The 14,073-nt window shown below is 40.2% G+C and overlaps 1 protein-coding gene across 1 annotated transcript in view; it reads left to right on the forward strand.

The window, feature by feature from the left end:
• INHBA (inhibin, beta A) overlaps positions 1–10,483 on the forward strand; it is a 15,060-nt gene extending 4,577 nt beyond the window's left edge. Inside the window, exon 3 of the mRNA XM_009879137.1 lies at positions 9,483–10,483. Coding sequence (XP_009877439.1) covers positions 9,483–10,369 — 887 coding nt within the window. The 3' untranslated portion in view covers positions 10,370–10,483. The remainder of the gene's footprint in view (positions 1–9,482) is intronic.
• Positions 10,484–14,073: the final 3,590 nt, after the last annotated feature.

Below are 14,073 nucleotides of genomic sequence, written 5' to 3' on the forward strand. Positions count from 1 at the left end.
GGCTGTCCGATTTCCAACTGTACAAGGAGCCCTTGTCTTTGGAGTCCTTGTCAATATAGAGATTACCAGTTCATTCAGTATGAAAGCTCAGGCTTTTCGATTTTTCCACCCCCTCCACTTCAGAAAGCAGGCAGAAGGTGTCAATGTGGTCATTAGAAGCAGGGGTGGCTCAATGTTAGTTTAGAAATTAGTTTTTAAAAGCAAAGAAATCTCTAAGCTATCTGTGAGTCGGATTCCCCACCTGGTTTTCGGCAACTCGCCCGGAGCACAGTGAAACACATATGGCATGAGCAGTGGTTTCTCTTCACTGTGTGAGTCCCAAGCATTTGTAAACACATTATTGTCTCTCCTGAGCTCTAACACAAAGGAATTTGATATATGTCTATTCAGTATGACACCCTCCAACAGCAGCTCCTGAAGCCATTGGCTCTCGGGGTCATGTGAGAAGCAAAAATTGTGCCATTGCCCACACGCTGGCCAATAGTCCAGCCACTGATTCCCCCCCCTCCACCAACTACCCAACACTAACACGTCACTTAGTTTGATTCACACAGCGTCATCCTACCACTACTAGCCAAAATAATTTAAGAAGAATTATGCTATGGAGCTGCACAGCTGAAGGACAGGGGCATCTCCTGTGTTCTCATGCCTTTCCCGCTCTCCTGCTCTTCTCCACCTTCATGCCAAGCCCATCCTGGAAACCAAGGCAGGAGGGCTGCCCCAGCCCTTTTTCCCATACCTGCTAGGCTTTAATTTGGGAAGAGGGAGGAGCAACTAGCAACCCAGAAACTGAGCAGTAGGTTATGGGCTTAAAATGGGAATTATAACTCCACTCCATAGAGTAACTTCAGATGATTAAAACATGTTTTTCTCCTATAGCCATTCACATCTGATGTCTTGCTAACATCAGAGGATCTACCACACTCTACAGGTGCCAATGTTGTGTAACAGCTTAAGCGAACTCTACCTGGGATCTCTTCCACTCACATGCCAGCACATACAAAATTAAAGTAGTATTACTTCTCCTGTTGAGGAAAGTGAGGCAAAAAGAAGGTAGGTGACGTGTCATATAGGAAGTAAGAGTTGAAAGGACAGGAATAGAATATAGCCACATGTACAGTCCCCACTTTTCACTCTGTGGGAACTGAGAAGAGTGTGGAGAAGTTTAAAACACCAAGTAGGAGAATAAACATGTTACTCTCACAGTCAGGTTAATTTTCTTCCTGCTTTTAATGTGAAACTCACTCTATCTTGAAAGAGAGCAATAGGAAATCAATGAAAATGAATGGAAACATCTCACGTTGTATCAAATAAAGGTCTGTGGAAAGAGAAATAAGACTTTAGGGTTTTTGTTCCTTTGGGTATGATTTGACATAAACCAGCCATTCCCCCTACCTTTCAGAAGCCACATTTACTACTTGCCTCTGTAAAAAAAAGTAGTATTTCCATCTTTCATCCAGCCGTATCCTCAGATATACAATGAAATGCAGTGAATGAACAAACAGTGCCCTGTGCACGTGGCTCTGGCTTGAGATTGCTATTTTCTAAAATAGACCAAAATTCAAACGAGTACAGATTTCAGATAATTAGAGGGGAAATTAAATGCAGTGAACTTGTCTGAAGCACAGGTGTAGTTATGTCCAGGAAATCAGCAAAAATAGTTGGCAGGTAGTTTTCACAGCTAACAAATCCAGGCAAATCTTTGCAAAACTAATGACCGCGAGTATTGGGCAAAAGTTTACAAATGCACCCTACTGTCCTTTGGCACTCTTTCAAGTAAAACATGAAAATCATTTTCTACTTGCATATCAAACTAAGATTACTAACCTCGATTAGTTCTGCTACGAGGGTAGCTGTGCCAGAGCTCTGTGTGTTACTTCAAGGTCTTAAAAATAGTCTTTTGAGGAGAGGGGTCATATAATTTTGTGACAAGCAAATCCAACAGGTTGTATAACTGAGATACCCAATGCTCATAAAATAACTAACTCTTTCATTATTTTTAGTAGATAGCTTATTAGGCAGACCTGGGCTTTTGCCAAGTGAATTTGATCCTGGCAACTAAACTACCAATGAAATGGGTTGCTAACATCAGCCCCCGAGAAGGTAATAGGAATTACAGGATGGAAATACTGAAATCCAAAGGCTTTCTGTTAGGAGAACTGTCAGGAAGAAATTAGAAGTCTGACAGCTATTTTAACTGCTTCTACCTTTTCGTATCACTTCTTACTGAATTCGGGGTGAACTGATCATGTGATGCCCACTTTCATGTGTGGATACACGTGCGTACACACTCACACCTTTTCCTAGGGAGATACTTACTCCCATACAGCCAGTCTGGCAGTTAAGGAGCTAAAAAAGGATGGGTCGCCTATGTCTCTTTAAATAATTTAATCAATTTTCTTTCGGAAGCGAATGTATTTAATGGTACAGGTATCTGTGCTGAATAAAGAATGACCACGAGAGGGCACACTCCAAAGGCTTTTAGCTCCACAAAAGGCAACCTTCCTGCAAGCTCCTATTTTACCTAATTGGATCCTGAATCCCAGAGACCTTTAAGCTTATCTGTAGCTTCTCTGAGTGGAGCTCTTGTTTCTCTCTTCTAGTTTGTTTAAAAATCAGAGATTCACCGGAGTGGAAGATTGCAAGTAAAATCATGCAAGAAGGAAACAGGCAAAGGGAAAGTGCAAAAAGATAAATGGATGCTAGAAGTATCTGGACATCTAGAGAGATCAGAAATTAATATTTTTTTCACAAGATACTAAGAAATGTGACCATGAATCATCATCTGAGCTGATATTCTCACATCTTTTTTCTAATGTGGTCTCCCTGGTTTTTAGAAAACAAGCCTATTTCTCCCTGATTACGGGTTGTATTCGTTTTGTTGTGTTTTGTTTTTCTTTTTCCTTTGGCATACTGTATCAAAGATTTCAAGTTTAGCAAATGAAAGCAAGTTACTTCCAGAAGAAGTAAGCCATTCTGTATTAATCCGTTTCATTGTAACGGAATGTGAGAATTCAAGGAGGTTGGTTGGTTTGAGAACAACCTGGGAAAGCACAGACGAATCTGAGAAGGTGGGAACCAGTTTAGAAAAAGATACCCGAGAAAGAGGGAAGTGCGTGTCCCTCTCTATGCATATCCATGTACACAGTTTTGTACACAAATGCAGTTGGGAATATTTGAATATTCATTTGCCTTTACGTGTGTATAAGCACATGTATGTCCACACGTATGGGTATGCCAAGACAGACATGCTTACGTACCCACGTAGCTGTACCTGCACCACAGTAACATGAATAGATTCCTGCAGATCAGTATGTGCCTTCCTGTGCTCTCCTGTGTGCAGGATGTAGCTGAGCTACGTACGTGTAAATGATTTAAGCTGAGGAGCTCTTATGCTTAGGTACGGCTATATTGGTATGAAAAGGCAATCTCATTTAATGCAAGAGAGCTTTGCAAGATTGATTTAGGATTGAAGCTTAGTCTACTGTAAGTGATTGCAAGTTCTGTTATTCATTTCAGTGCACCTTAGTGCATAGAAATTAAGTATTTTAATGAAAATAGACTGGCAACTTCTGATCCACTTAATTTTAGAATTGACTACAAATTATTACAAATATATAAAACCCCCCTAAATTACTCTCTCTTTTATGACAGATAAATACTTGGTATGATTTTTACCTTGAAATATGTTATTGGTGCAAATTACCTTAAACTTTGCTTCAGCTATTTTAGATGTAAATGTAAAAATCAAGTAGCAGAAACCCAAGTAACCAAACAAATACCTTTTTTGTTTCTAAATATTTAAAGCCATGTGGGGGAAGGGCTTTCAATTTGGAAAGGACTCTAGGCTGTTGATGTAAAGTGCTTCCCTCCTAACAAAATAGAAGAGGAGAGTCAAGGTTCACCAGAACTGAATTATTTCACATTCTGAATGACCTTGTCAATGCCCCTTTGGGTTAACTTTTCAAGAAAACTATTTAAATAAGGTTACTGCTGCTTTTTCCCCCATGAATGCTTGGGGAGTAGTTCTTTTTCCTGGTTTTCTTTTCCGGCTTATTTTTTCACACACAGAAAAAATTCCTTTAGCTGCCAGCAAAGGGTATAAGGAGAAGGTGTTTGTTATTTGTGTCATAATTGCTCCTCCCTTTGTAAGAGACAACAGTTAGGCAGCAAGGGAGGAGGAACAAAAGTACGCAACCTAGATAACCAGTCACTTACGAGGGCTGATGAATAGTTAGAATAAAACATTTGTCAGTGATCCGTAAGCTGAAATGTAGTCACAGAAATGGCCACTGTCTCATCACGGTAATAACACATTTGTAATAATCAGTCTGCCTAGGGAATAATTGCCAGATTATAACAGTGCTAAATTCACTGAATAAATTTGACGCTGTAAACAATTCATCTAACTCCATCGGTCACTCATTAGTAAACATTTTGAGCAATTATCTCTCAATAACCATGCTCTTCTCTTCACTCTCTTTAGAGGAACCTTTCTAGTAACCTATTTTTTTCTGTCTCCTGGGGAACGGAAATGAGAAGTGAAGAGAAGGATGCTTTTGAATGTAATTACAGATTGGCACGCAGTACAAATTCCCCCAAATCTAAACATAGGCAGTAGTAAAGTTAGCAACTAAAAAAGGAAAAAAAAGCTTGCTTTGTATGGAAAAACAGTTCATTTACAGTATAACGTAAAAACGGTTCAAAATTAAGCAGCAGTGAAGCATGGAAATTTAAAGTAACAGCACCTTCTTTCACAGCGACCGTTTTTCAAAGGAAAATTTAAATACTGTGTATTAAGAGAAATTAAGACTAAGTCACATTATAATGTCAGAAAGGATAATCACTTTCATTATGAAAAAACAGCCTTAATCATTTAACAGCATATGATTTAAAAAATAAATAAATGTAAGTATCTTAGCTTTTTTACTCAAAAAAGAGATCATCTTAATTTTATAGCTTAGACCCTACCTAGTATATGCACATAGCTTGAACTAACAGGGCTCGGTCTTGAATCCTGCTGCAAGTCGCAAATAAATGAACCCTGGCTGCATAGCTCAGGCCAGCGATACTGAAGATAGGATCCTCAGCCTCAGAGAAAGAGTGCACCAGAGCCACAAGCTCCAGCCATGAGCCCGGCATGAACTACCCTGGGGCAGGAGTGCCCCTGCCCCCGTGCCTGGACCACAAAGCGTTCAGCCGATCCCTCCATGCTCTCTCATGCCATCACCAAGTGCCACTTGGGAGCATGTACTGAGTGCTCAGTCCACCGCCTTGAGCCCTGGACAGCCCTTTCAGAGGTGGGGGGGAGGGTACCTGTTGCAGGCACCCCCTCTGCTCACATATTCGGGTTTCTCTCCTAAAAAGGTGTGCGAGCACCACTGAAGAGAAAAACAGATACGAACAAACTCTCGTGCTCTATGTATGGATGCTACACTTTCTTTCCTTTCAGTAAGCCCTTCCATTAAACCTTTTACCATATATGCAGTACTCCTCAGGGCTTGTATTTTTAACTATTTCTCACAGCATTTGCCGGTGTCGCTCAGGCTGCTAGACTGCTCCATCGGCGTCACAGCCCTCTTCCTGGAAGGGACTTTGCTCAGCAGTAAAGCAGAGAGTGGCCTCTCCAGGGCTTTGGAAGGGGAGATGAGGAAAAGCAATCAAAGGGGGCCCAAAGTAATCCCTCGTCTCCTTTTTCAGCTGCTTTCTGCTATGATAACAATCCAGGCTGTTGACATTGCCGTTTATAAGAGCACGGAAGTGATGAAGGTATTACCACGGTTGGGCTGTGGGTCTTTCCACTGGAGTCAGGCAGGAGGAGCAGGATGATTAGAAATGGAAAAAGACCCTTGTAAATCAGCTGTAGTAGATGAAAAGGCAGGACAAGAGGATAAACAAATTGTAATTATGGAAGCAATACCATCCCTAACTTTCAAGCAGGTCTCCTTCTTACTTTCAGTTAGATGAACAGCATATATTTCCAAAGCTTTGAACCTGGTCATTAACTCAGACCAAAAAGGAAAGGCTGGTAAATCCCTAAGCAATATTTGGAGAGAATGAAATACAGTGTTTTTTCATCTCCAAACACTCAGAGAATTTTATTTTATTGTAGCACTGAACTTTTTGGAAATAAAGATCCTGTTATAAAGTTAATGTGTAATCATAATAAACCAGATCCAGAGATCTCAATTCTGTCTTAGCACATTCAGAACTCTGATTTCAAAACGAGCTTGTCTGAGCATAGTGACCTCATAAAGACTGCAGGATTCATACCATTGGTGCTGTGTGATCGTAACAAACTACTTGTGAATGTGGAGAGAATTCAGAAAAGCTTCGTTTTTTCCTAATGTGAAAGCATGCTTTTTATCCCAAACTTTGCACCAGACCCAGTCTCCTTCTACAAAGATCTATGAAAGGGAAAGGGTTTTTTTTAACTGCTATAAATCCTTTATTAGCTATGCAGGTCTGAGGACTCACAATTTTATTTCATCCAGAAATATTAAGCTCAAATAAGCTTCCTGCATCTTTTTTCTTTAGAATCTGAATCGACCATTCGTGTGTGAAAATGTAGCTAACCACATCCAGAGAAGCTGTTATTATAGCTAACAACCTACAGGGAGGCTGTTATCCCTGTATAAGACATGTCTTAGTAGGTCCTTTCTCAAACTCACTTCCCTCAAGTGAAGAAAAAGCCAATACTCTGTTACTTTCACTGTAATATTCTGGTATTTCTAGTAATGAGGAAGAATTCAACTTTCATGCATATAGGAGCATATGAAAAACTAATTAAGAGAGTTCTCGAGGCTCTATTTCTTTCATGTAGTATCTGTCAAAAAGACTGGTTGCATTGCTGCATTTCTGGCCAGTGCATAAGGTAAAATGAATATTTACTGTTGGAGATATGTCACTTCATAACTATTTTCAACTCCCACTAGCATGGAAATAACAGAATGGGAAATATAATGCATTAGCACTTAACAGCCTTGGGTTTTTCTGTAATGCAGAGCTGTCTGGCTTTTCTGATCAGGTGGGCTGTACAGCTTCTTCCTGTTGAACAAGGTCTCCACACTCAGGCTGCTTTCTTCAGAGCATACAACTAGGCCAGTTTTCCATGTTCATGTCCAGCACAGCTGATGTGCTCATGCACTGGATCCCTTCTAGCACCAGAGCTCCTCTCTGTGCCCAGCTCAGTACTCCAGGAACACAGAAAATGTTCTACACTTCCAGCAATATATGCCTATTCCCTGTGCAGGTTCCCCTGAAGACAAGGTCCTAGAAAGGGTTTATCGGAACAGTGCACAGGAAAGAGATATGCTAAATTCAGAAGCTTGCTTTAGAAGAAAGAAGCGGAGGGAATGAAGCCACAAGATGGATGGATTAGAAGTGTCCATTCTCATACACTATAACATCTCTACACAGAAGGCAATCAGCTCTTGGACCAGACTCTTTGTACTGGAGGAATGTCACTGTATATCTCCATGTTCTGAAACCTGAGCAGGAGTGGAGCTAAAGCCTATCATCTGCCCCTGTTCCAACATAGCTAGCAGCTTTGCCATAGTTTCATTTCCAGAAGGTAAAAATTGGTGTTAGCTTGTAAGAGCTGCCTAATTTATTCAACGAATCTTATTTTAAAAAAAACCAGAAAACCAGCAGCTCCACTATTCCTCACAGTACTGGTCAGCTTGCTCTATCTTTTCTTTGAACTACTTTTGTAAGGCACAGTCCCACTGTTCGTGTAGCTCCCTGAGAAATTAATGTAATTCACTCTGAAGACTGGCATTGGCAAAGTCTGCGAGAGGCAGTTAACACAAACCATGTGTTTCCCTATCTCAGTGACAGTTAAAGTCTACAATTTCACACTCTCACTTAGAGTGAAAATAAAAACAAAACACTGTGCCCTTTGGCCACTGTAATTCAGAAACGTCTGTCTCTTTGACCTAGGAATGCCACCAGTGAAAGCCGAATGTGTCAGTGCCAGCACTTCACAGAGGAGGAAAGCAACAGGTAGCTCAAAGGGCAACACAGCCTGCCTACAGACTTCAGAAACCAGGAACTGCTGAATTTGAAAGTGAACACAGGATAGGTGTCTCTTGTAATTTTGCCCCATTTCTGTCTCAACTGAGAATGGGGGAGCAGGGAGATGGTCAGGGAGCTCGTACAAGTGGAGTTCAGTGGGAATGGGAAGCAAAGAGGAGAGCCTTGCTGCCATGAGAGTAATTTTTTCTGTATGCATCCCACCACTTCATTTTTGATCACCACTTGCCTTTTGTAGGGTGTAAAGTCCCGATACCCTGACAAGCAGAACCACAGAGAATTGAGTCAACAACCGTGGGTAGCTCAAGAATAATATAAATGACAAATTGATAATTATGACCACTGTTTCTGTCTCATAAGATCAGATGTCTGTGCATTTCAAATCTGTGACCCCAAGTCCATCCTGGCCTCCATGCCAAAAATGACAAAAGATACAACATGGCTTTTTCTTTTGTCTAGAAAATAGAAAAGTACCTCTCTTAAAGAAAAAATACCATCACCAGCCCCCAGCTAATTCATTCTCTCTTAACTTTTTCATGCTCTAGTGATCAAATCATTAAACAGCCCTCATTATTCATTCCAACTTCTGCCAGGGATATGAGCTCTGTATCAGAGAAACACCCCCTCACCATCATAACCATCATCATGACATCTCAGCAAGTTGATACAATTATGCCAGAGAACCATCCCCATAATTATACAGTTCTTTAGCTCATTTCTCGGTGTATTCACCATTACTATAATCACAGTGAGTACAGTGTGTTAAATTAAGAACAGGATCTACAGCTAACATCTCAGAGGATGAAGAGTCTGCCTGCTGCAATTCTGCAATTCTTTACAATATAATTCTGAAAACCTCTCAAAGCCGAGGCTCGTATTTTAGTATTTCTTTGTTTTTGAAACAATTGACATTTACAGCTGATTTCAGGATGCGTATGAAGAACGGCATTTTAAGGAAGGAGAAAGGGCAGACATCATGTTGTCAAAGAATTGGTGGGACTGGAACTCAAACCTTACCTTTAGCTGTTAGGCACAGATTTGTATGCATATGGTACATATAGTCATGGACTGTTGTCGCAAAAGCGTTTTTGCCTTTCACCTAACAGTGATCATAAAGACAGCTTAGACAAATTAACTCTTAGCAGCTACTGATGCTTATTTGCTACAAGATGCTTTACATGAACAACTGTATAATTACATGTTTTGGTTAAAATATCAGACTGGAAAAAAACAGGAAAAGAAATACTTTTCTAAAGAAAGGATGTTCACAAAAGACAAACTGAGGAGAGGACGAGGTGAAGGAAGGTTAGAACAGGAGAATCATAAAAATTTAAAGAGCCAGGTAGGAAACCTTCATGACTGGGGTGACAGTAACAGAATTAGCTTTAACAGAATGCAAGCAGACATACTAACAACTTCTTCCTGTCTATTTCCATTTACCAAATCAGGCACAGCCAAGAAAATGTTGCACTTTGAGATTTCCAAGGAAGGCAGTGAATTATCAGTGGTGGAACATGCTGAAGTGTGGCTCTTCCTGAAGGTCTCCAAGGCCAACCGGAGCAGGACAAAAGTCACCATCCGCCTGTTTCAACAGCAGCGGCAGCCAAAAGGCAACTCTGAAGGAGCAGAAGATATAGAGGATGTGGGCCTGAAAGGTGAAAGGAGTGAGACGTTGATTTCGGAAAAGGCAGTGGACACCCGTAAGAGCACTTGGCACATCTTTCCTGTCTCGAGCAGTGTCCAGAGACTGCTGGACCAAGGCAAGAGCTCTTTGGATGTGCGGATTGCCTGTGACCTGTGCCAAGAGACTGGAGCCAGTCTGGTGCTACTGGGCAAGAAGAAGAAGAAGGAAGATGATGGGGAAGGGAAAGAAAAGGAAGCCGGAGAACTCACAGGAGAAGAGGAGAAGGAGCAATCGCATCGGCCCTTCCTGATGATGCTTGCCCGGCACTCAGAGGACCGCCAGCACAGGCGGCGGAGACGAGGCCTGGAGTGTGATGGCAAAGTCAACATCTGCTGCAAGAAACAGTTCTTTGTCAGCTTCAAGGACATCGGATGGAGTGACTGGATCATTGCACCTACAGGTTATCATGCCAACTACTGCGAAGGAGAGTGCCCCAGCCATATAGCAGGCACATCTGGTTCTTCACTATCTTTCCACTCCACTGTCATCAACCATTACCGCATGCGGGGCCATAGCCCCTTTGCCAACCTCAAGTCATGTTGTGTGCCCACCAAGCTGCGGCCCATGTCCATGCTCTACTACGATGATGGCCAGAACATCATTAAGAAAGACATACAGAATATGATTGTGGAGGAGTGTGGCTGTTCATAGACGCATGTGTGTGCAAGACCCTTCTCATTGAGAAGAAAATGTATCAAAAGCCCAAGAAAAGGAAAGACCAGACATGGTATAACCTTTTTTTTGAACGAAACAATCATCAGAAATAAAAGCAAAAGAGAGAGAGAAAAAAAAAAAAGACTTATGGAGGATTGGAAAAGACTTCAGATATGAAAAGGAAGAAAGCTTCATGAATCCGGGCTTGAATGAGATACGTCTGAATGGTGGTATGGGTTGGGGACTTCCCCTTCCTTTCAGTATGCTTCTTATTTTATTACATAGTATACTAAACATTAGTTATTACTAGGGGAGTTCTGTTCCCTCCCTTGGTTACCCATCAGTTCAAGCCGTGGTAGCAGCTCATCTAACCTGCAGCAATTTGGACTAAGTCCAAAACGTCATTGAAATTCCTCGAAAAGCCATGTGTATGAACACTACATTCACTGGCACTTTCCCCCCAAATTTACCAAGGAACTGAGTAGGTGTGTAGTGTTTGTGTGTATATATATATGGCTATGTATTTATATACATATCTCTATACATACAGACACTATACACATACATATACTTAACATTGGTAAAGGGACAATATTGTGCAGGTGTATACACCTTCATCTTCTGCACTACATTTATGAAAAAAAAGAAAAAAAAGGAAAAAGGAAAATGAAGAAAAAAACCAGAATTTAAAAAAGAATGAATTAAAGAATAAAAGTTACATTTTGTAAAGGTGCTTACAACATTAGAACTATGCAACCTAGCTGGTTTGAAACTGTTTACCTGCGAGAGAAAGAAAAAAAAACCAGAAAGACTTTTTTTAAATGGAAGTAACTTGTTTAAAAAAAAAATATTCAGTGAGAGATACTTGAAAGGAACATGTTTGTCCAGTTACTGGAGCCAAACATTTCTATATTTTGTAAAAAAATTTTTAATCGTTTACTATTTGCACTACAATGGTGTCTGACCTGTCTAATCCTTATTTAACAAATATTTGCAAGGGAGGGTGGTTGGGTGTGGGAGGGGTTGAGAGCTGCACTTATTGTGAGCTATACAAGAACTGCTACAGCACACAAAATTGCTATTTTTATTATTATAATAATAATTATTATTTTGTACCTTAAAATGAATAGACACATACACCAAAGACATTTGTGCAAGCCTCTAAAAAGTCTGTTTGTGGTTGGTACCATTCACCTGTAACAAGTTAGGGTTTGAATTAAGGGTCAGTGGGTTGATTACATTCAAGCTAGAATATGTGTTAACCAGTCAAATTCAAATAGTGCCCTCAACAGAAAAATTGCCATTTGAAGTAAGCCCAGAAAAGCTGTGGGATTTGGATCCAAGGTGCTTGAATCCAAGGCCCATCTGAGCATGATTGTACTTTTTTGCATGTATAACGCTAAGACTTGTCCCTGATGCACAGCAACTGTGCATTGTTGGGAAACAATTTTATCCAAGGGATATACATATATATATATGTATATATTTATGTATGTATATATGTATGTATGCACAAGGCATGAGCACTTCTGGCTTCACTTTAATGTTCTTAAAATAATGAATGTTTGTGTGCAAAGCACAGTACGTTAAAATACTATTTGTTTGTTACTACCAAGTGGGAGGCTACATGTTCAAAATGGTATTTGTGTGAGCGAAACCTAAAGAGCTGGTGTACACTTAAAAAAGACTGGATGTAAATTTGCAAGCAGCTTTGGGCTCTGTCCACCATTGTCCCTGCATACATACAGAAAATGACAGTTGTGGTAGGATTTCTGTTTGAAATGCAGTCTTTGGCAAAAGACTGGCTGTCTCCACCACCACCCTCTAGCATGACAACTCTTAATGGGTTTGCTCATTACCTGTAAGACCTAATTTTCAGTGTCAACACCTAACCTGAAGGGTCCAACCCATAGGGCATAGGTAGATAGTCATTTTTTTTTTAAAAAAAATCTATCGCTGTCATATTTAAAAGAATGTTAAAGTTACAACATTTGTCTTTGGGTAGGGGGAGATGATAAGAGGGAATGGGAGAAACCTTTAGGCCCTGTTTACACTGAGTTTGATAACCCTGAGCCTGAAACTTCAGACTCTCACAGGTTTGCAGGACCAAGCCCTTGTTAGCAGCCTTCCAACGGGACAGGCTTCAAAAAGTCTCTCGTGGAAAGAAGCACTAATATGGCTCCCCATCTTGTCAAGAGCACAGTCTGAAAAAAAAAAAATTAAAAAAAAATAAAATAGCACAATTTAACCCAGTCACATTGGCTAGGGATAGCGTGTTAGCACCTTCATGGCAAGAACCATGTTTAAACAGTGTAATCAGGGCCTTCAATTTTTGTCAGCCAAAACTGTTTGTGTGTGTATGTGTGCGTGGGTGTTTTCTGTGTGTGCATATGTCTGTGCGCATGGGCACATGTCCATATTTGTATGTATCAATAGAGATGTAAAAAAAAAAAGAAAAGAACAAAAAAGAAAGAAAAAAAGGAAAAAAAAGACCCTTCCTCCGTTGAATAGATATCAACATACATGCTTATAGCTAAGTTTTCTATCTAATTTATTCCACGGTATTTAGATTGTGTAGTACAGCTAATGGGTTATACATTTATGTACTTTTTATACAATGCATTTTTTATGGACTTGTTTGCAATTTGAAAAAAAAAATTAAAAGAAAATAACAATTGGGTAAACACTAAATTTGTCGCTAAAATATTCTGTAAAATATCAAGGCTTTCTGATTTAAATTATTTGCAGAAGTTTGTTGGGATTTTTTTTGTGTTTTCTTCCAGGGGAAAGGGAGGGATACCAAATGTTAGTGGGAAAATTAAAAAAAAAAAAAAGATGCACAACTAATTTATCTTTATAGCTGAAATAAATCAAGTTCCTGACCGTGCTTCATTTGAAGCAAGTGTCAGAATCAGAGTTGATTTTTCTAGAAGCAGAGCTAGATTCTGGAACAACAAGAGCAGAGACACTGTCTGTGACAGTAATTGAGGAGAGTACCTTTCATTTTACTGGGCTTTAGACATCCTTAAAATTGGATGCATATTGTCCCAGTACCCTTGCTCATGCCAACAGGCTCTTTGATGTCTTCTGGTCTCCTTACAAGAGTAGTAAAACTCCTTACATGTGTAAAGGTAAGTCAGGGTGAATCACAGATTCCTGTTGCTGTGGGCAGGGTGAAGGTAGAGAAAGGATTTTGAATGAGTGGTACCATATCCCGCATCGTTTAATTCAATTATTTAAATTAGGCTGCTTGCAACATGGTTGATCTCTGAACATAGTAGCAAGGGAAGCAGGTGAGGTGGCTCACATTGGTAAAAATTATTCTCAAGTGTAATTAGTCAGAGAGTATTGGAGACCTGAAATCCCAGCATCTTCCCCTAAATGACAATGGCAAAACTCCCGTGGGCTGCAGGCAGAGTAAGTTCAGGCTCATGGTTTTCCTGGCCAAAGCAGAAATAGCCTTTCAAAAGAAGTCCGATGCTTAGTTTGCTACCAGTTTTTATGTGGTGAATGGAACTGGCCCTAGGAAACATGAAACTAGGCTGAGACAACTTCCAAGCAAGGAGAGAAAATAGAATTTTGGATGTAGTGAACATGTTTCATCGTAGACACATCAAAAAAACAGAAGGAGGTTTTCGAATCAGGAAGTAATTGTTCCTAAGCCCTGCTTTTCAGCTTTCATTTGAGTGTGTATACTAGTC

This window comes from Apaloderma vittatum, unplaced genomic scaffold, assembly GCF_000703405.1.
Source record: "Apaloderma vittatum isolate BGI_N311 unplaced genomic scaffold, ASM70340v1 scaffold30131, whole genome shotgun sequence".
NCBI classification, from domain to species: Eukaryota; Metazoa; Chordata; class Aves; order Trogoniformes; family Trogonidae; genus Apaloderma; species Apaloderma vittatum.